Source organism: Pseudopodoces humilis, chromosome 2, assembly GCF_049639895.1.
Source record: "Pseudopodoces humilis isolate 2021_Gansu_Grassland_sample_001 chromosome 2, ASM4963989v1, whole genome shotgun sequence".
Classification (NCBI taxonomy): domain Eukaryota; kingdom Metazoa; phylum Chordata; class Aves; order Passeriformes; family Paridae; genus Pseudopodoces; species Pseudopodoces humilis.
In genome coordinates, this window is record NC_142201.1 from 72919774 (window position 1) to 72939560 (window position 19787).

The 19787-nt window shown below is 39.0% G+C and overlaps 1 protein-coding gene across 1 annotated transcript in view; it reads right to left on the minus strand.

The window, feature by feature from the left end:
* The window catches only part of CUL5 (cullin 5), a 31681-nt gene extending 12925 nt beyond the window's left edge, over positions 1-18756 (minus strand). The window contains exons 1-9 of the mRNA XM_005516236.3: positions 18516-18756; positions 11086-11195; positions 8709-8808; positions 7131-7307; positions 6241-6382; positions 5060-5205; positions 4903-4983; positions 3611-3704; positions 231-361 (exon numbers count right to left, since the gene is read on the minus strand). Coding sequence (XP_005516293.1) covers positions 231-361; positions 3611-3704; positions 4903-4983; positions 5060-5205; positions 6241-6382; positions 7131-7307; positions 8709-8808; positions 11086-11195; positions 18516-18539 — 1005 coding nt within the window. The 5' untranslated portion in view covers positions 18540-18756. The remainder of the gene's footprint in view (positions 1-230; positions 362-3610; positions 3705-4902; positions 4984-5059; positions 5206-6240; positions 6383-7130; positions 7308-8708; positions 8809-11085; positions 11196-18515) is intronic.
* Between the last annotated feature and the right edge of the window lie 1031 nt (positions 18757-19787).

Sequence of the window (19787 nt, forward strand, 5' to 3'; positions counted from 1 at the left end):
TGCACCTAATTTATAACTTTTACCACAAATTAGATTAACTTTTTAAAGCCACAACTGAAAACATAATAAAAAGTTATCCTAAAGGCATTTAAAACTTCCAGTTGATCAAAATTTAAACACAAAATCTTAAAAATTATTTCCATTCCTGCATTTGTCCCACAAATAGAGAATATTTAACTTCTGCAAAGTTGTTTTCCTGTTGTTATTTTACTAAAACCCAATACACTTACAGTAGTAATAGTTTCAGCAGCTGCTACCATATCTGCAAGTCCAGCACTAACAATATGTTCTTCCAAATCCTTTAGCATAGGCTCTATGCCATTTGGAACTTTATCCATCAGTGAAAACATTAAATGCAACTCTGAAAGATAGAAATACTGATGAAGCCACCAGTCAAAGACCTGTATAAAACCCAAATATACTGCATTTCTCCAAGGCATGTCTAAAGTGGAACATTAAATATGTGGAGAACAGATAATCCAATAATCTCTACAAAGAAAGATGTCTTGAGAACTGTTCTAATTCTGGTCCCACAAGAAGATTCTTTTGAAGGCAAAAAAAGGTATTTATTGCAATGTAATACTTGCTTATGCACACAGTATCTTATATAGTATGTTAATGTATATGTATCACAAGCTTGAGTAAGACCCCCCTAAAATCAATGCAAATTTGGATTAAGTCCAGGTTCTGCCTTCAAATCCCTAGCAAGAATGTCTCTCAGTTGGAAGACTACAGGAGTTTATGCAGGAAACTGTATGGATTCAAGACCTTTTTAAATTTTAAATTAAAGCCAAAGACACCTTTCTTTGTGTATGTTTCAACGTCATTTAAAATACCTTGTTTTATAAAAGCTTGCAAAGTTCTGAAGTAACCAAAACTGACTAATGCAAACAGTGAACTCCTCTTCCCAAAGAGCTTATTTAGTTTTTCTAGAAAGTTACCAGAACAAAAACTTCAAAAAATGATGTGCTTGATTTGTCTACTTTTTGTGAAGATATTTTAATACTGCTTTAAAAAAACAAAAAGAAAGAAAAAAAAAAAAAGAAAAGATACTGAAACATCAATAATCATCTTGACAAAGCTGTCCACAAAGAACACTGGGATTAAGGTCACCGGATTGTTGTAAAGAGACCACAGAGATTTGAATTCAGTTTGGCAAAGGACTTTGCTTCATGAAGTAGAACAAATGGCCTCTCATTTTTTTTAATAGAAAAAAAAAAGTATAGATCCACTTAGTTCCTCAATGTTATGTCTACTGTGAAAGAGGAAAAGTCAGAGGCCCTGCCTTTGCTTTCTCCTCTGCATTACTTTTGTCAGCAACAAACATCAAGATCCCATCACCATTGAGGATGAAATATGCTACCATCATCTGTACCGCAACAGCTGCTGCAGAAGCAAAGAGAAAAGCACAGAGAAGAAAAGAAAAATCCTTTTAGAACATAACAATCCAAATTAGAGAATGGAAACTACAAACAACATTGAATAAGAACCTGCAATGGTACTACAGAGAACTCGGGCTGAATGGCAACATTTCAGGAACCAGAAAAAGAAAATATAGTTGGAGGCATTCTCAGTGCAACTCAGATCTGCTGTAACAAACAGCAGCACTGTTTTACATACAAAAAGTCCAAAAAACTCAACTTTTACTGGATCTTTTAATCTAGGCTTTTAAAAAGAGTAAGAGGGAGGAAATGAGGGCAGAAAAAGAGAAGCAAAAAGATATGTTAAAGGGCTCTACATCTGTTTCTGTACAGTAGTGATGCCATAAATACTTCAAAAAAGAAATAAATCAGTGGTTTCTCTTAAGAATCAGTAGCTAAGGAAGACTCCAGGTACATCCCTAAGACCAAAGGATCCAAAAAGTCATAAATTCTTTAAAGACAGATTTCGAAGTAACAAAACTAAAATAAGTATTTTACTGGAATTTCTCTCAGAATACATGATGACACTAAAGAGTAAAGAAATCCATGGTGTAGTTGTTGGGGCACCTAAAGTATGCTTTCATTCTGGATTCATGAAAGTCAAGCATACTTTTTATTTTTGTTGCACTTCAAGAATAAACTTAGTTGTCCTTTCCCCAATATAATAAGCAAACAAAAACACAGAAAAGTCAATTCTGAAGTGTTTGCAAGCTATTTTTGATAGAATTTAGCTGGTAAACACTACCCCTTTCTGTCTTTGCACAGCATGTAAATATTACTTAATATAACAAGAGTCTATGTCCAGCTCATACCCAAAAATACCTACCAAAATAGCCCTTTTTTGTCAGTGCAGATAATATCAAAAAGTCAGATGCATAAGCAAAGCACAGCAGAGGAAACTATCAGATGTATACATTACTATGTAGAACTCCAGTCTTTAATTACATTTCAGTCACCTGCACCGGCATTCTTCATTGAAACATTTGAAACAGTTCTTACAGACTAAACAGAAGTGCTCTGCAACCAAGCACTACCACAGGACAGACGCAGCCACAAGAGAGGGCTGTCTGAATATTTCAACAGGTTTCTAAAGAAAGGTCCTTTGGCAAATGAACCCTTCTGAAGCTCTGCATTTACATAAGCCTCCTGCATTCTCCTAAAGACTGTAATATATACTTGTAAGAAGTTTCACTGCTTTCTACATTTAGCTCTGGACTATTGCCAGAAATCATGCTGCTAGATAAACAGATCAGCATGACATAGTTTTGAGGTCAAATATTTTGTTAAATGATGGCTTCAGAAGTGACTATTTTCTATAATATTCTAATATTCTAAGTCATAAAACAGTTTTCTCATTTCCATAGAAATTAAAACCTCCAAAGACATTAGTAAATATTCCCTGGCTGCAGGATACCAAGACTTCAAAGAAAAATTATCCTGTGATTTCAGTTTCTCTTTTTCATTTTTCCTACTGGAATTATAATATTTTAATGACATATTTAGTTTGTTTTGTTATACAGGACCAGCAGAAGCCTTTTGAATCACACTAACTTCTCAACTTCTGGCAGCAGAGTTAAAAAAAACTTCTAAAACTTTCCAAAGTTTTGTATGCAGAGCTAACTTTCAATACTCACACTGATATACTGGCTATAAAGCCCCACAAACAGCTTTGAAGAGGTTTTGTTCATTTGACCTACAGGTCCTGCATCAATAATCAGAGTAAGAAAAATTTTTCCCTGCCTTTCAGAAAAAAAGTCTTTTATAAAGAGATGTTTCACTTTTTTTGCAGGTGTAAAGAGGTACTGGGGTGAAACGAAGAGGAAATGTTTGTATCTGGAGTACTCGAAGAGAAAGTAAAGACATATAGAACATTTACCGGAGTTGGTCAATATGATGCAAGTAAGCGTAGGAAAAAATAAACAGAGCACAAAATATTTTCTTTCAAGCAAGATTAGAGCTATCCACTCATTCAAATTAAGAGTATTGTGTATATTGATTTCAAAAGTGATAGAAAATAATATGAATCAATGATGGTAATTTTTTGTGGGATTGTTCATGTGCAATAATATTTTTGTATTAAACACAACTGCCATCTATTAAAAACAGTAATTTGATATATCTACATACAAATCTATTTTTATGCAGTTCATGCAGGGTTCACCCTGCACTGCTCTTGAAGCTCCACTTACTTTCTGTTTCATTTCGTTTGATCATGCCTTGGCATTCAGCTAAAATAGTCTCTTTAAAAGATGTCACCAGGGCATTGACGCAGCACTCCATGAGCTGAAATGCATTAAACACAGGATTAGCTCAAGCAGGTATCTGAACACTGAAGTCTGATGTATCTGAAGTTAGCCATGACACAAAATCTAACCTGTTCTCAACAATTAGCTCTATAAAATAATTAACTCATTCACTGATTCATAAAAGCATGTGCAGTTTGAATAGCATCTATGCAGGAACCATATTTCTTCAAAATGTTTAGATTAGTAAATGTGGCAAACTCTCCTCCGAACCATTAATGAGCTTAGTATTTCTGTCGACTCTTTTCTCTCAAGGGGGCCACCACTTTTGGAACAGTAACTATCCCACTTCATTTCCAAGTATACATCCAAGAGCTAAGAATAGTTCTCATTCCATCATACCCTATTTGGACCAGGCTGGATGGCTTAGACAAGGCATTAGATCTAGAACAGAAACTGCCTGCACATGTCAGGACCATCTCTCCTTTGTCAGCCTCTTTATATGGGCTACAATTTATACCTGTGCAAAACGAATGACTCACAGCTTAACAAAAGGTGTAAAGCACACTTTGATCCACTTAAAAAAAACCCGATCAGATTTAAAAGGTATTTATTTAAAATAACCTGTTTCCTGAACTAATTTCAACACAGACAATTATGACATATTCATTGCACTTAAATCTTCCTCTAGAATCTGAACTGTGTGAAAAATTGCTGAAGAGGGAAGAAAGGAAAGGAAAAAAAGAAATCTTTTATATTAAATGGCCATATTTCAGACTAAGAGGAAATATATTAGAGCTTTAATAAAATTTCTGTCTCCTTTTAATTGCAATGAACAGTAACTTTTTCAGGTGTTCTAAATGAGCACTGAGATATCCTCTGCCAAACAGATTTGACAGTTTATTTTCAAACATGATTCTCATCCACTGTTAATGACAGGAAAGAAATCCACCATACCTAACTCAGAATGAAAGAAGAAAAACCAATCTGAATAAAAACCCGCCCTTCAGTTTTAACTTTTGATTTACACATACTATTAAAACACTTGCAGAAACTGTAGATTACCAGATTGGAAAGCAATACATGTTTTTGCAACAAATAATTTATGACTAAAAACCATAAAATAGAGAGTTTCAATTTGCTGCTATCAATTAATACTGTAACACAAAACTAAAAACTGCAATATAAAAACACTGTGTAACTATGAATTACATAGTTTTTATACACATTATACTCACTGCTTCTACAGAGTTACATTCACGTCTTGTTTCTAAATATCGAAGTGCTCTTTTCTCTTCTTCTTTTAGTTTAGCATCTGCCTGTGCAAAAGTAGAACAGCAATCATTTTAAGTACTAACATGTTCAGTACAAAGTTACAACAGAATTTTTACTTACATATTTCATATAATTCTGTACACCGTTTTGTTGTAAATAAGAAGGAGCCTGTGTTCTATAAAATCTCTCTGTTGAATCCAAGTATGCCTTTTCAAAGTTATCCCGATATATCTGAAGTTTATCTTCAGGATTAGAACAAAGGTTAACTGCAAAGAGAAAGTCCAAACTTACTCTCAAGTCATGGAAATTTATGTGGCTAATAATAAGCAAATTTCAATGAGAGAGTGAGGCTTGTACTAATAGGTTATATTGAACAATTTGAAATATCTGAGAACAGGAGTCTGATCACAAAGGTAACCAAATTTGGCCTATCTTTGCTTCCAGAAACATTCAGATCAACTATGGCAAACTGGGAAATAAAAAAATCATACTTAGGTCCAGTACTTCAGACATCCAGACTTGGTAACCATTAACACACATACAACTGCAAAATTGTAAGGAAGGAATAAAAAAGCTCAGAATAGTGCCTAATAAGGTGAAAGTTCTCCACCTGACTGAGCAAAAAGCTTTTAGACACTGTTCCTGGAATCACAATGTCTCCATTTCAGACTTTTTTCCCTGTTTTACAAGAATGGAGACAGTAAGCTTATTGCAGTGCTTTGCACTATTTGGAAAACTTTCCACTTTCCTCTCAACTTACAGAGAAATAAATTCCATTAAATGGAATATGCTTTAAAAAAAGTTAGAACTTGACTTCTATAAGAAGCTGTCTTAGAGAGTATTAGCCACAAGTTTAGTTCAACAGGCTGGAAAGCTTTCAAAAGTAGCAGGCAATGGTGAAATACCTCAGAAGTTTCAGATACACAGATCTGTTCTGCAACAAAGAGAAAGACTGAAAGTCTTAAATGCAGCCTGTTTAGCATTTCTTCTTCAAACTGTCTAAAGAATCAGAAACAGTATGTAAAGGAGTACAGACTAAGTTATATGTAAAACCCCAAAAGGTCAGAAAGTCCTCTTCTCTTTGAAAACACTGATTTTGCAGTAACTGATTCACAGGTAAATCACTTAGAAGCTAAAGATTATAAACAAAATTTAATTAGTATCATGTATCAACAAGCACAACAAAAAATCAATACAAAATGCTGAGATAATTCCAACCCTACCATCACAACTACCAACTGTGTGAAGAAAATTCATTTACTGAAGTGAGGAGGCAACACATCAGTGTGTGCAAGACGTACCATATGATTCTCGAACTCCAATAACGAGCTGGGAATCGAAAGCTTCTCCTAGTCTTTCAGCATGAACTAGCTTCATTGCACTGTCCTGAAGTCTATTTTTTATATTTGAAAATATGGATTCATTCCATGTATCTAGCATGAGCTGCATATCAGGAAGAAAAAAAAATCCTGTCAGAAAGGTACATGCAGACCTAAGTTTGTGAAAAAAAATATAAGGCATCAGAAACAGAAATGGAGCAATTTATAATGTAATTTTCAGGTCATACACAGCAGTTCAGCTACGTCAGAACTTGATCTTGCTCTGAACTTGTTACAGAAGTCATATTCAGCTCACATTCTAAATTAGCCTAAACAGCAAAGGGAATCAGTCTTGAATTCATGTATTCATTCCATATTATTTCTACAGTTCTTGATAATCAGTCAAGTAACCTTTCCAGCAATACAATGTGTCAGGAGTTGCAGTATCAGTGGGTACTATGGAGACAAACACCCCAATATAATTCATTTGGCAGGCATAGTCTTAGACAAAACTAAAAACTCAACTAAGACCACAGTTACGTAAAGAAAAAGACTGATGGTTTTATACTGCATTTATCCAACAAGAAAGTTCAGTATGCAAGTAATGCATCTGTAGTTTTTAAAAAACTCCACATCTCATCTAAGCACTGCAAAGTTTTAAGATTAGTTATGGAGGCTCTTATCAAAATCCTCATCACTCAATGTGCTCCTTTATACTCCATTTGTGATTTATTTTTTTTGGTGATTGCTACTAATGCTGCTGCATCACATTACAGGATTGGTGCAACTTCATCTTGAGCTACAGAATGCCCTCAGTGCTGTTACTGAGGTCAGCTGTGCAGCAAAGCTCTCGAGCAGTACAGCTCACTCACCTTTCGAACAATGCTGTCTTCCACGTTGGACTTCTTGTTGCTGCCCTGCTTGCCCATCAGAGTGATCTCTAACTGACAGAAGGGCTTGGGCAAAATGTCACACTGGGTGAAGAACTTGCGCCACTCCACGATGTAGGCTTTGAGTAGAGCTGTATCATCCTGGTGACTCAGCACTCTCTGCAGGTGGGGCAAGCACAGGAGGGAACTTAAAAATCAATTTATGTACAAAATATGGGCTTCATTTATGTTGGAAATAATTCCCCATGTAAAACTCAAATATACAGATACATCAGACTAAGAAAGTCTACACATTGAAGTGCCATTTGGTTTCTTGAAGTAGTTATTAACCCGTGTCTCATTTCTAAAGGGCAAAGAAAGACAGAAGCAAAAAAGTACTCAATAAGTTCTAATTTTCTAAATTTCTAGATTTTTTCCTAAAGTTTCTAAATTTTCTAAATTAACCTTTTTTTTTTTCTCCTTTTAAGTCATGTGCAAGTTAAAAATTAAAATCTTTGGTCTAAAGGCATGTGCTGGTACAAGCACATAAAAAAAAATTAAATTAACATAAACCTGTAAGGATGGTGTTACATTCTATACAGTCACAAGTTTTGATTCAATGGCACCTGCTAACATTTCATTAGACTCAGACAGATAGTTAACATGTATATTTTATTAAAGCCTGAAAACTTAGCTACATTGTACACTGGCTGTCATAATGCCAAAAAAACCCTGTCTATCAAATAACAGCTAACACAAGCCACATCAAAAGGCCTCAGCGCAGCGTAGCATTTATGCAGGTAAGCAGGTAAACTGTGGAACTTAAAAAACAACATTTATATGCCTGGTTATACAAAGGCCTCTATAAAAAACTACTTTCCTTGAAGCAAAGCCTTAGTGGTGTAAATCGCTTCACTGAAAGGATAAAAGTGTACAGAATCTTTCTAAACCTTTGTCATGGGATTAGAATTTTTTTTTAATTTCTCAACAACTCCCTCTTTTAAATCCCTCATAGCAAAAGATGTTTTCTGTAGTATGTGTTACAAACACAAGAACTTCCTTTGAGTCTATTGACAGCATCACTCATCTGGAGGGAAGCCCATAAAACTGGACAACTGAGCTTGCTGAGTTGATAGCACGGGTATTTGTAGTACACTGTACATATGGCTTATTTTACAGCCATCCATGAACATGTCAAAATAGCACTGAAGCTATATAAACATCTTTTTTTCAGACAGTAATTTCTTAAGGAAAATTCTGCTTTTAGAAGTTTTCAAGTGGAAGAAAATTCCGTAAGTACTGTTAGATAAACAAAAATAATGCTGTGTTTTGTTTTGTTTTTTTAATATAACACAAAAATCACTGCCCATCCCAGCTTCAAGCACTGTGAGAAAACAATGAACCAGGCAAATGCTCAAGGCTCTTCTTTTTGTCAACAGAAGTTTGCAGAGTAATTAGATCTCCAGAACATCACAAAATTCCAAACAAAAAAAGCAATGCATTTAGATCCAACAGATGTCAGAATTATTTAGCTATTTTTCTAACAACATGAATAGAAGTTATGAAACATTAAGAACTTACTGCTTGTGCCTGTTTAATAAAATCAAGGATGTCTTCCTTCAGAGCTTGATGGATTTTTGCTGGACCTTTATCATCCCACAAGCAAACTGCATGTACATCTCTAGAAAACAATTTATCCACTTTTTAGTAACAGCTACTCAAAATTTGATGGTGTAATGTATGAGGCCTTAACAGTCATAATTTCAGCACATCTAAGAAATTAATACACTTTTTATCTGCCACTGTTAAACAACACACAACTAGATCCCAGTGACACATGGGAGAAAGCATGTTTGGGGTAAAGACTGAAGCTTTAACAAAAGTCCTGGAAGCAAGTAACTGTACCTATGTAGGAGAAAGCTATGGTCAAGATGTGTAAGATAATTCTATTTTCAGTACCTATTCAATAATCCTTATTGAATTAAGGACAATTTTTAAAGCTTTTCTTTGTTACTACTCAGCCCATGCTATTCTAAAACGCTATCATTAACATGCAGCCTTCTCTGACAGTTTCACAATCCAAGCACTACAACATCCTACAAAGGCAATAGACCTTCCTCATGAGAAATCTGAACCCTGAGGGATCAGATCATTTAAAAGACAATTTAATTAGTTTAATAAGATCACTTAAAACATTTCATGGCAGTAGTAGCATTTTTGAGTGAAACACTGCTGGAGAAAAGTTACTAAACAGCACTGCAAAGCAAAATTCTGAGTTCTAATGAACATTCAAAGGAAATTTTTCCTATTTGACAACCCAGCAAGTGTATCTTAACTCCTGTTCTCTCCATACTGAAGACTAAATAAAGCAAGTTACACTCCTAACCATACATCATATATAACATGGCTTAGCAAGCCTTTTTTTGACTCATTACCATCCTCTGGTTCTTCTCCTACCTTTCAGTAACAAGGCCACATCCCTGCAGAAAAGCACCCCCATAGTCTAAAGCTATTACTTTGTTCCTATTTAATCAATACACTTATTTCAATACAAAAGCAGCTTTTTTAGTTTAACCAAAAAGACAAGACTGGCAAGTTGCTTTGATACAGATTAAAGGTGCTGGCCCAAGGTTTACAGAGGTCTAATGTAACTGGTGAGCCTTACACAACATTCACAGGCAGAAAAGGTGTTACTGTATTTAGAATGTCATTGTTTCCTGACAGCAGTGAAAAAAAAGCAATACCGGATAATTATACTCAAAGGGCATGTAGAAGACACCTACAGATTTTGCATTTTTATTAAGAACCTTAACAAAGAACACTGTCCAAAAATATAAACCTAGGGAAGTTGGGTCCTTTCCCTCAATAGCTTTAATTTAGCCATGAAGTTATTTAAGTTCTATTCAATAACTCATCTACAAGGAAAAACAATAAATATAAAATTTTCAATTCCAATGTAGAATTATTGAACTAGTTATTAAAAATTAAAGCAATGACTCAGAACAGAATTTTTACCTTAACTATACCATGTCTCTGGCAACTACTACAGCAGAGACATTTTAAGATATTAAAACCCACCACGTTAGATTACCTTTCCTCTTGGCTGGCAGAAAAGTGCAACAGGCGCATTAAACTGGGTGTAAAAAGACTCACTACATTTTCCACATCAAAAAGAGCAATAAAGACAGAGTGCAACAAGGCTGCATTTGGAAAAGAACTACTGTTGTGACAGATTTTAAAAAGCGAAAGAAGAAGCTGCAGATTTAAATTATGACTATATTTCAGGGCAAATAACTCCACCAAGACAAAGATTATTTTAGGTATACTTCTGATGTTTCTTTTGTAACTCACTTCCATATCATGTTTGCAAAAATCACACAATGTGTGGCACAAAAAAATAATCACCCAAACTTCTAGAAAAGCAACTTCTTGCTTTTTGGAAGGAAGAAAATAGCAGGGTTTTTAGAAAGCACATTAATACCAACATTGTCTGAAATCTCTTACATTTCATTCTTAGTGTAAAAAAAGTATTCAAATTATACCAGTTAAACTGCACCACCCTGTTGAGTTATTTTAGAAGAAAGCCATTCAAATCAGAATAAGGTAACGTTCAGCAACGGCCTTTAAATGAATTTATGGAGACAGCAGTAAACATTTTCTCTCTAATTCTAACAAAAAGCTTATGGGCAGGGACAAAATTTGTTTATGGTCAGCTGAAGTCAAAAGCTTTGCTGCTCTTTCTCCATTCTATTTGCAAAGACCTGAATCTCAGCAAAGTTCTACTTTAGCACGCTTGCAGTGATGTTGGCCCACTTATCCCTTAATAAAACTTAAACTAGTATTCTTGTTCCGTGTTTCCGTACAATCCGTGTCACATAACTTCTGTCTGTATCAGAAGTAGTTCAGTAACTGTATTCCCATCATGCAGAAGGATGTAAGATACAAAAAAATTACTTACGAAAACAAATCAAACCATTGTTGTTTTGTGACAGACTCCTGACGAAGAAGTTTCAGAACAATTGGGCGCATGAAATCCCATTTGTCTTCAAACTGAAGTGAACCTTTATTCTAGAAGAAGCAACAAAAAATATTGTTAATAAACCAGTATATTTAAGTTGTCTTTGATTTCATTTTCTACAGTTAACATAAAAATATTTTCTCAAGCATCCCTCATAAGCTAGCATTTAAGCTGCGCCACCACAGCTGAACAACACTTCTCACAATAAGTATTATTTTAAGACATGATAGAGCTATCATTTGCTTCAAAGAAACTGCCAATTTCTTCATTTAATCACTGCATTAGCTACAATGCAAAGTTCTAGCAAGTGTTCTTCAGCTGTTAGTGGACTTATACACAGACAACACGGATGATATGTGGAGCAGCTTCACTGTTCCAACCAAGATACCCGCAACGGAAGTCAGGAAGCAGCTGCAAACCTGTCTTCAATAAATTACCCTGATCAAAATGGTAGCCAAGAGTCAGGAATGGTATTGTGGATGCTACCATATACCTTTTTTCTCTCACTGTGCATTTGGCATCAGCAGCAAAGAGAGAGGAAGGAAGCAGAGTAACATAGGAGCTGTTGTATCGTAGACTCTCTTCCTGTGGGTTAACGGATCACAAGGCCAAGACCACCGCTGGTGCAGATAAAAATTACTGACATCATGCTAAAGAATTTAATCCAAGGTGGATTTTTCAAATTTATGATACAAATTAAGAGGAAAGCTAGAGAAATGAAGTGCTGCCATATAATTCTGATTATTCTGAAAAATCTCACCACAGTATCCAAGCTAATTTCCATCATTTAAAAAACCCAAACAACACAACTTTGAGAGAAAAACAGCAGTTCTACCAGACATGTTGTGATTATATTTGCTTAAAGCTCCACATTTTAAAATGAAAAACCTGAAATTAAAAGAATACACCAACTAATAGTTCTGTGGCAGAAAGACTAGTGATTGGGCTATCTACAGGGTTATGTTCCAGTGCACTGTTTACTTTTGAACAGATCACTGTCTTGGCTAGAAATACTACATTTGACACAATTCACTTCCAATACAGCAACTAACACAGTCTAACTGCTTGAAATTCTGACAAGTGCACTGTTCTGCAACTAACATCTCTTCAGATAAACAAGCACAAGCAGCACACCAAATTCCCTCAATCGCCTCCTTTTGATTAATTTCTACATGGAAAATTACAATTAAATCTCTTATTTAGTATTCAGAATAAGCACAGTTTGGCAAACATATCCCCTGGTGTTCTCAAGTGCAAAGATACCTCATCTTCAAGCTATAAAGATGCAACAGGTGCCACAGCAGCTATTTTTACAGCCACAGCACCTGGAGGCCTCACAGCATTGCGGTAATGCACATGGCCTTCATGGAATCAGCCCCTGTTGATAAAGTATATAAATCTTTCAACAAAAAAATTAAAATAATCAATTGTTAGCCTATTCAGAAACAGTTTTTACCTATTCTTTCCCAATGCAAAAAAAAGTAATTTGAATGCATCATCTTTGAAAATCATCAACAGAATGCTTCCCCTATATAGAGCCCGCTTTACAATTATTTCCTAATGTTTGATGTGTTGCTCTAATCTTTCCCAGTCCCATGAAAATTGTTAGCTTCTACTTGCAGATATTTCTGTTCCAAGTTCCTCTTTGAAGGATAAATGAACATAAAATATCAGCTACTGAACAGATGCAAGTTCCAGAAAAGGCATTATATAAAAAAGAAAAAGCAACTTCCTCAAAAGTTTTCCTTTTGAATGAAACATCACAGAAGACCCCTTAAGTTTTTTTTGGAACAGGTCAAAAAATTTGTTCTGCAATTCTTGAGAAGTGTAATTCAGCCCTTCACCAAAAACAGCTGAAGATAAAACCTGGGGAGGAGGACTGCAAACACAACTGTTTATATGATTTGATTGTGATTACGTACTTAATCCTAATAAGCAGAAATAAAACTCAACCTCAGTTGTAAAAAATCCCTGAGTCCACTTGTAACCAACATCTGACTACTTAAAAAGAATTCCTCAAATAAAGCTTATCCTGAAATCACATTAGAGAAGTTCAGAACGGTGTTTCCTATACATAGGAGTAAATTTATTTCCACATTTCCTTCTTTATTCTTTAATTAAGAGAAGATAAAATAAAATTAATGGATGAAAAATCCTACTCAACTATTCTTTAAGTTCAATAAACAATTCACAGAAATACAGGATAAGCTGAGTTGGAAGGGACCCACGAGGAGCATCAAGCCTAAATCCTGCCCCTGCACAGGACCATCCTTGAGTCACATCATGTGTCTGATAACATTGTCCAAATATGCTGCTTGAACTCTGCCAGGCGAGTGTAGTGACCACTTCCCTGGAGAGCCTGTCCCAGTGCCCAAACACCCTATGGGTAAAGAACCTTTTCTTAATATCCAGCCTAAACCCCCCCTGACACAACCTGAGGCCATTCCCTCAGGTCCTGTCACCACAGAGAGGAGAGATCAGTGCCTGCCCCTCCTCTTCCCCTCACAAGGAAGCTGCAGACTGCAATGAGGTCTCCCCTCAGTCTCCTCCAGGCTGAACTTACCAAGTGACCTCAGCCACTCCAAGTATAGTTTCCCCTCAAAGCCTTCCTCCACCTTCGTTGCCCTCCTTTGGACACTCTCCAATAGTTTGTCTTTTTTATACTGTGGCTCCCAGAACTGGCCCCAGCACTGAGGTGAGGCCGCCCCAGCTCAGAGCAGAGCAGGACAATCCCCTCCCTTGCCCGGCTGTGATGCTGTGCCTGATGCCCCCCAGGACAGGGTTGGCCCTCCTGGCTGCCAGGGCACTGCTGCCTCATGTTCAACCTTCTGCCAGCCAGGACCCCCAGGTCCCTTTGTGCAGCGCTGCTCTCCTGCATCTCATCCCCCAGTACATCCAGGGCTGCCCCATCCCAGGTGCAGAATCCAGCACCTTCCCTTCTTGAACTTCATCTGGTTGGTGATTGCCCAGCCCTCTGATTTGTCCAGGTCTCTCTGCATGGCCTCCCTGCCTTCAAAGGAGTCAGTGGCTCTTCCCAGTTTTGTATCATCCGGCAACTTGCTCAGTGTTCCTTCCAGTCCTTTACCCAAGCCATTTATGAAGATGTTGAAGAGCACAGGGCCTAAGATGTAGTCCCATAGAACCCCACTTGTGAGGTCTCCAGTCTGACATCACCTATCCATTGACATCAATTCCCTATAATGAACCAGTTGTTCACCCATCACATGATGTGCTTATCCAGCTGTAGCTGGACATTTTTTCCAGAAGGATGCTCTGAGAGACAGTATGGAAAGCTTTACTGAAATAAAAAAAATTACAGCAACATTATCTAGGTAGATTTAGGCTTCCATGACATTACAATTTTATACAGTAATTACAGGAAGAAAGGGTGCATTAAATACCATCTACTGTGTATCATCCCATTCATTAATTACATCCCTATTAGTGCACGAGAGAAAACAGATTTTACAGTAGGAGATCAAACAGTGGCAATTCTTATTTGTTACCAAAGTCATACATGCAATTTCTGAGCAGTATTTCCTAGCAATTTTTCTTTCCTACTCTGCTTCCAATCACAGTTCCAAAGGAAAGTTAAACAGGACAATAAGGCATACCTTTGATGAAATAAAATTACTCTACTTATCAAATCTTCTCTGAAAACATAGACTACAGTTGATAGTCACACCATGGCTAAGTAGCCACTTTAGTGTTTAAATTTTAATGCTTTGAAAAATAACTCCACTTACGAAATACTTTGTTTTAAAATTCACTTCATTAAATTTGTTCATAAAGATTTGAAGTTCCATTTTAACACTAAACTTTACTTGAAATACATACTACTTTACACTTTATACTTTTCCCTGTTCTTCAATTCTATGCATAAGCACTTAACAGATATAACAAGGCAAGGCGATACACCAAGACCTTCATGCTACTCTCCCCTTGAACTTCAAAATGTCTCTTTGGAACTCTCTTTGCTGGGTACTCTTTATCTCAGGCCACACAGAAATTCAGCCCTGGTCTCTGCCAGATGCTCTACACAGTATTATAGAAATGCAGCATTCTCTGGGTCTTACTGTACATCTGATCTACATCAGAGTTAACATCTTCACCTTTATGACTTCATTGTTTTCACACAGTATTTATACTAAAGCCAGGTCCCAGAGGGATGAAGTAGGAAATACGATGTCCTAGATGGAAACAAGCACTGTCTGATTAATCTCTGCTACAAGTAGCTCTAAAAATCAGTGTAATGCTTGTAGCAAGTTTCTATTCAAAGCAGAAAAGTAGCCACAGGAAAAGCTTTTGTATGTAAGTAACTACCATGCAATACTTCCTAGCTTAAGAATATCCTACATGGAAACCACCATGGAAGAAACAGGCAAACTTTAAATACAGACCTGGAAACATGCACTTCAAGTCAAAAAATTCAAAAACTTCAAATGTGTTCCTAGTTGCCAGTGACAAACAGCTGAAATCAATGCAAAGGTAAATAGTGATTGATTCTCGTTTCATTTAAGCCCAGAGAAAAACTGTTGCTTCCTTTGCTGGCTTCTTTCCTAATATCAGGCTCATCTGGAGTTCATCTTGCAAGGACAGACTCCTGTATTTGCTAGCAGCTCCAGTAAGGCTCTACAATAGTGTCAAGATCTGCCAGCATGGATACAGCTACAAGTTTTCTTTGTGCTACAATAAACTGAGGTACGTTCTGCTCCATAAACTGCAGTAAAACTTAAGTGTTTATCAAATGGGCGAATTGCTTTAGACTGTATCATCACTGCAAAGAGAATACATTACAAGTCCTACAGGGCCCCCAAAATCAAGTACCCCACTTTAAATGTGTCACATGTGTGTTGAGACAAAAAACTCTAGGGGACTCAGATGGAAACTGCTTGGTCACCTATCAGAAAGTCACTGTCTCAATGAGTGAGAGCAGCTCTGCTACAGGTAGGGCAGACACCAGCTGACCCTGTAATGGCTCTTACTAAGCACAGCAGCATTTCCATCACATTACAGTTTGTTCTGTCTCACCAGGATTCAGCATGATTGGTCATTCTAATTTTGCATTTAAAGAAAGCTCTCCAAGAAGACGCTTCTCACTAAAGAAGAATTTACAATTAGGAAAATTAAGCACTAGTGGAGTTTAAATGATGCCCTCAAAAATTATGACAGCCAGTCAGATTTGGATTCAGCTAGTATCTGTTAACAGAATCAGAAAGGAGTATTTCACTTTATTTTTTCAATTATGTGGAAAGCTGAACCAGGATGGGGGAAAACAAAACAAAATGCTCAGATCCTGTTCATGCTGGCAAAACTAAGACCTGTCTATACTCAGATTTGATTATGCAGGCTTATTTGGGAAAGATATGGAAAAGACTTACAGATTTTAACACCTCTCTTTTCTTAGCCGGGGATTTTTATTGTGCCCAGCCATTGTCTTTTTTTCCCCTTAAAGATGAAAGCAAAAGGATGTTGGACATACTCTGATGGAACAAGGCACTGTCAGGCAACACTGACCTGGAACCAACAGTTTGCTTCTCAGAGAGCACTCTGATGAGTGGAACTGGGGAACAAAGGACCTTACCTAGTTCTAATTCTCACACTGGTTTATCTTGCCATTATAAACAAAATCAAATCACTGTATAATCTTTCTTTCTGTAATGTGGGAATAATACTTTATTGTCATTGGAAAACTCATTAATTAGTAAACTAAGTGCTTAATAACACTTTGAGTGGCCAGAGAAGCCTATTTTACAAGATCTCTGGGCAGATATGTTATTGTCAATATAAAATATTGACGACTCAAAGGCCAGTGGCAAAAACATGACTAGTTAACGCAACAACTTCAGTTTGGCAAGTGCCATCTTGCCAAGTCAAGGTCTCTGTTTTTCCTACCTTTTGCTCTTTCAAAAGAGCTGAGGTGGAATGCTGACCAATCTTACAGGCCTACGCTTCTCCTATCTACTGTGGGCTATCCCCCCATGTGTATTATCAAAGCACATGTCGGATTTTTGAGAAATCCTCAAAAGTACAGCAAAGAGATGGCCTAAAACATTAACAAGTGATAAAACTGTCTGAGCCCTGCTGTGAACACATGCTTTTCCACAAAAATGACATTTCTTCTTACAGGACATTATTTTCCTTGCCTGTGTTCTTGGGGTCCTCAATTAGATTTTTAAGTATATGGAAGTGTTATCTGCTTAAATATCTAACAGCCTCTTACAGGCATAAAAATAAACAGGAATTAAAATTAATTTCAATTACATCTCAATTTCAAGGAAGATTTTTTTTAATCATATCTTTTTAATATAGAGATTTTTTTTGGACTATCAGGAAGCAATAAAGGGATAGATTACTTCTCATTTCTTCACAATGAGTGTCTCCGAGTAATAAATAAAACCAGCAGATTCAGGCTGGATCTATACATCCAAATTAGGTCAGGTTAATAAAATGCAAGCAGAGCTTCTTCAGGACCACACTGAACTACAATACATAGTGCTGAACACATGTTTATGGCTATACTCATATAGATCTTCAACTGTCAATTCCTCGAGTTAAGCAGGCAGGCTGCCCTAGGCCTATCTTAGCGCTGTAGTTCACTGGTGTTACAGAAACACTGGAGGCAATAACAGTGGTTTCGAGGAAGGCCCACCTTCCTTTTGCTAGCATGGCCTCAAAGGCCACACAGAGTCTTCACCTCATACATACCGCAAAGATCAGGGCAGGCAGCCCTGAGCTCAGACACTGGACTGTCCCACTGAAATCTTCTCTTCCAACCTGCGGCAGCTTGGGCTGACTGACATCTGCCATCAAACGCCGGGAAAGTGCTTGAAAACATATGACTACAAAAGCAAAGCTGCTTAACGTAAGCGAAAGGCCTCGGGGAGTTTTCCTTTGCAGGAAAACTGCAGTTAACAAAAAAACTGGAACACGGTGGCCACCCCAATAACGGTACCTGCCCTCAGCGAAGACAATTTCCAACTCTTTGTTTAACTTAAAACTCATTTGCCGTACACCCGGGTTTTCTTAAATAAACAAAGAGAAGACATCGTGCCCTGTCTATCCGCACGACGCAACCCTGTTTCCCAACGAGGGGTGTTTGGGAAGAGAGAGCCGGAGGAAGGAGCGCGGTGCTGGCAGCAGGCAGCAGCCGCCGGCGGGGCCGGGCCAGGCCGGACCGAGGCCGGCAGCCCAAGGCCGCTCACCTGCGGGGGGGCCCTGGGAGCGGCAACTCCGGGCAGCGGCACCCGCGGCCCGGCCCTACCCTGCCCCCGTCCCCACCGCCCTGCCCGGTCCGGCCACCCGCAGGGCCGCCCGGCCCCGCCGCCTCCCCCCTCCTCCCGCAGGACTCGGCCGGGCCCCGCTCTCACCTTTAAGAGATTAGACGTCGCCATGATCTCCACTGCGGGGCCTCCCCGGCCGGCAGCGGCGGCTTCTTTGCTCGAGCTCGGTTCGGCTCCTACCGGCCGCTGCCGCTTTACATGGCCCCGGGCCGCCCGCCCGCCCGGCCAGACCCGCGGCGGCGGCAGCAGCAGCAGCAGCAGCGGCGGCGGCGGCGGTGGCCTCAGCGTTGGGCTTCTCTGTCCCGCGGCGAGGCTCGGGGAGCTCGGCAGAGCTGGGACCGGCCGGGCTCTCCGCACGCAGCCGCCCCTCAGAGCCTCATGGCGGCGTCCGCCCGGGCGGCGCTCGGCGGCCGCGGCTCCATGGAAGGGGCCGGGCCCACATGATGCGGCGCCGGGAGCGGCCCCGCCGCCCAGCGCGGCTGCGGGCCCCGCCTGCAGCGCCCCCTGCCGGCCCGGCCCCGGCGCTGCTGCCCTCACGGCCCTGCCGGACGGGGCTCGGCGGGACCTAACTAACTAACTAACTAACTAACTAACTAACTAACTAACTAACTAACTAACTAACTAACTAACTAACCAACCAACCAACCAACCAACCAACCAGCCCCCGCACGCCCGGCTGGAGGGAGCGGAGCGCACCGCGGGCACAGCCCCGCACGGCCAGCCGCACTAAGCTGTGTGCTGCGAAGCCAAGGGTGCCCTACACCCAATCTCCGGCTAAGCCGTCACACTTCGTGCCAGTTGTCACAAGTGTTCTATTTACAGAATCAGTAAGTGTGTAAGTTATCTGAAGGATGGGTGTCAGGAGGATGGACCAGGCTCTTCTCAGTGGTGCCCAGCAGTTGGGACAAGAGGCAATGGGCAGTTTCGTCTGAACATAAGGAAGAACTTGTGTGCTGTGAGGGTGACCAAGCGCTGGAACAGATTGCCCAGCAAAGCTGTGGAGTCTCCCTCACTGGAGAATTCAAGAACAGCCTGGACACAATCCTCTGCTCTAGGATGGCCCTGCTTGAGAGTGGGAGGTTGGACCAGATGACCCCCTGTGGTCCTTTCCAATCTGACCTGTTCTGTGAGTCTGTGATCACAGCATCTTCAGAGTAGGAAGGGACACACAAGGTTCGGCAGAGTCCAGCACAAGGGAATATTTAGTAGGAAAAGTTTGCATTTAGGCACCTTTTGAGAAGGATTTGGAAAATTTCAGAATTATATACAGAATCTCTCTTTTCTCTTAAAACATTTACCCTTTGCCTAAAAATTTACCTTGAAGAGAATTTCACCAATCTTTTCACGCAGGCTCAGAGC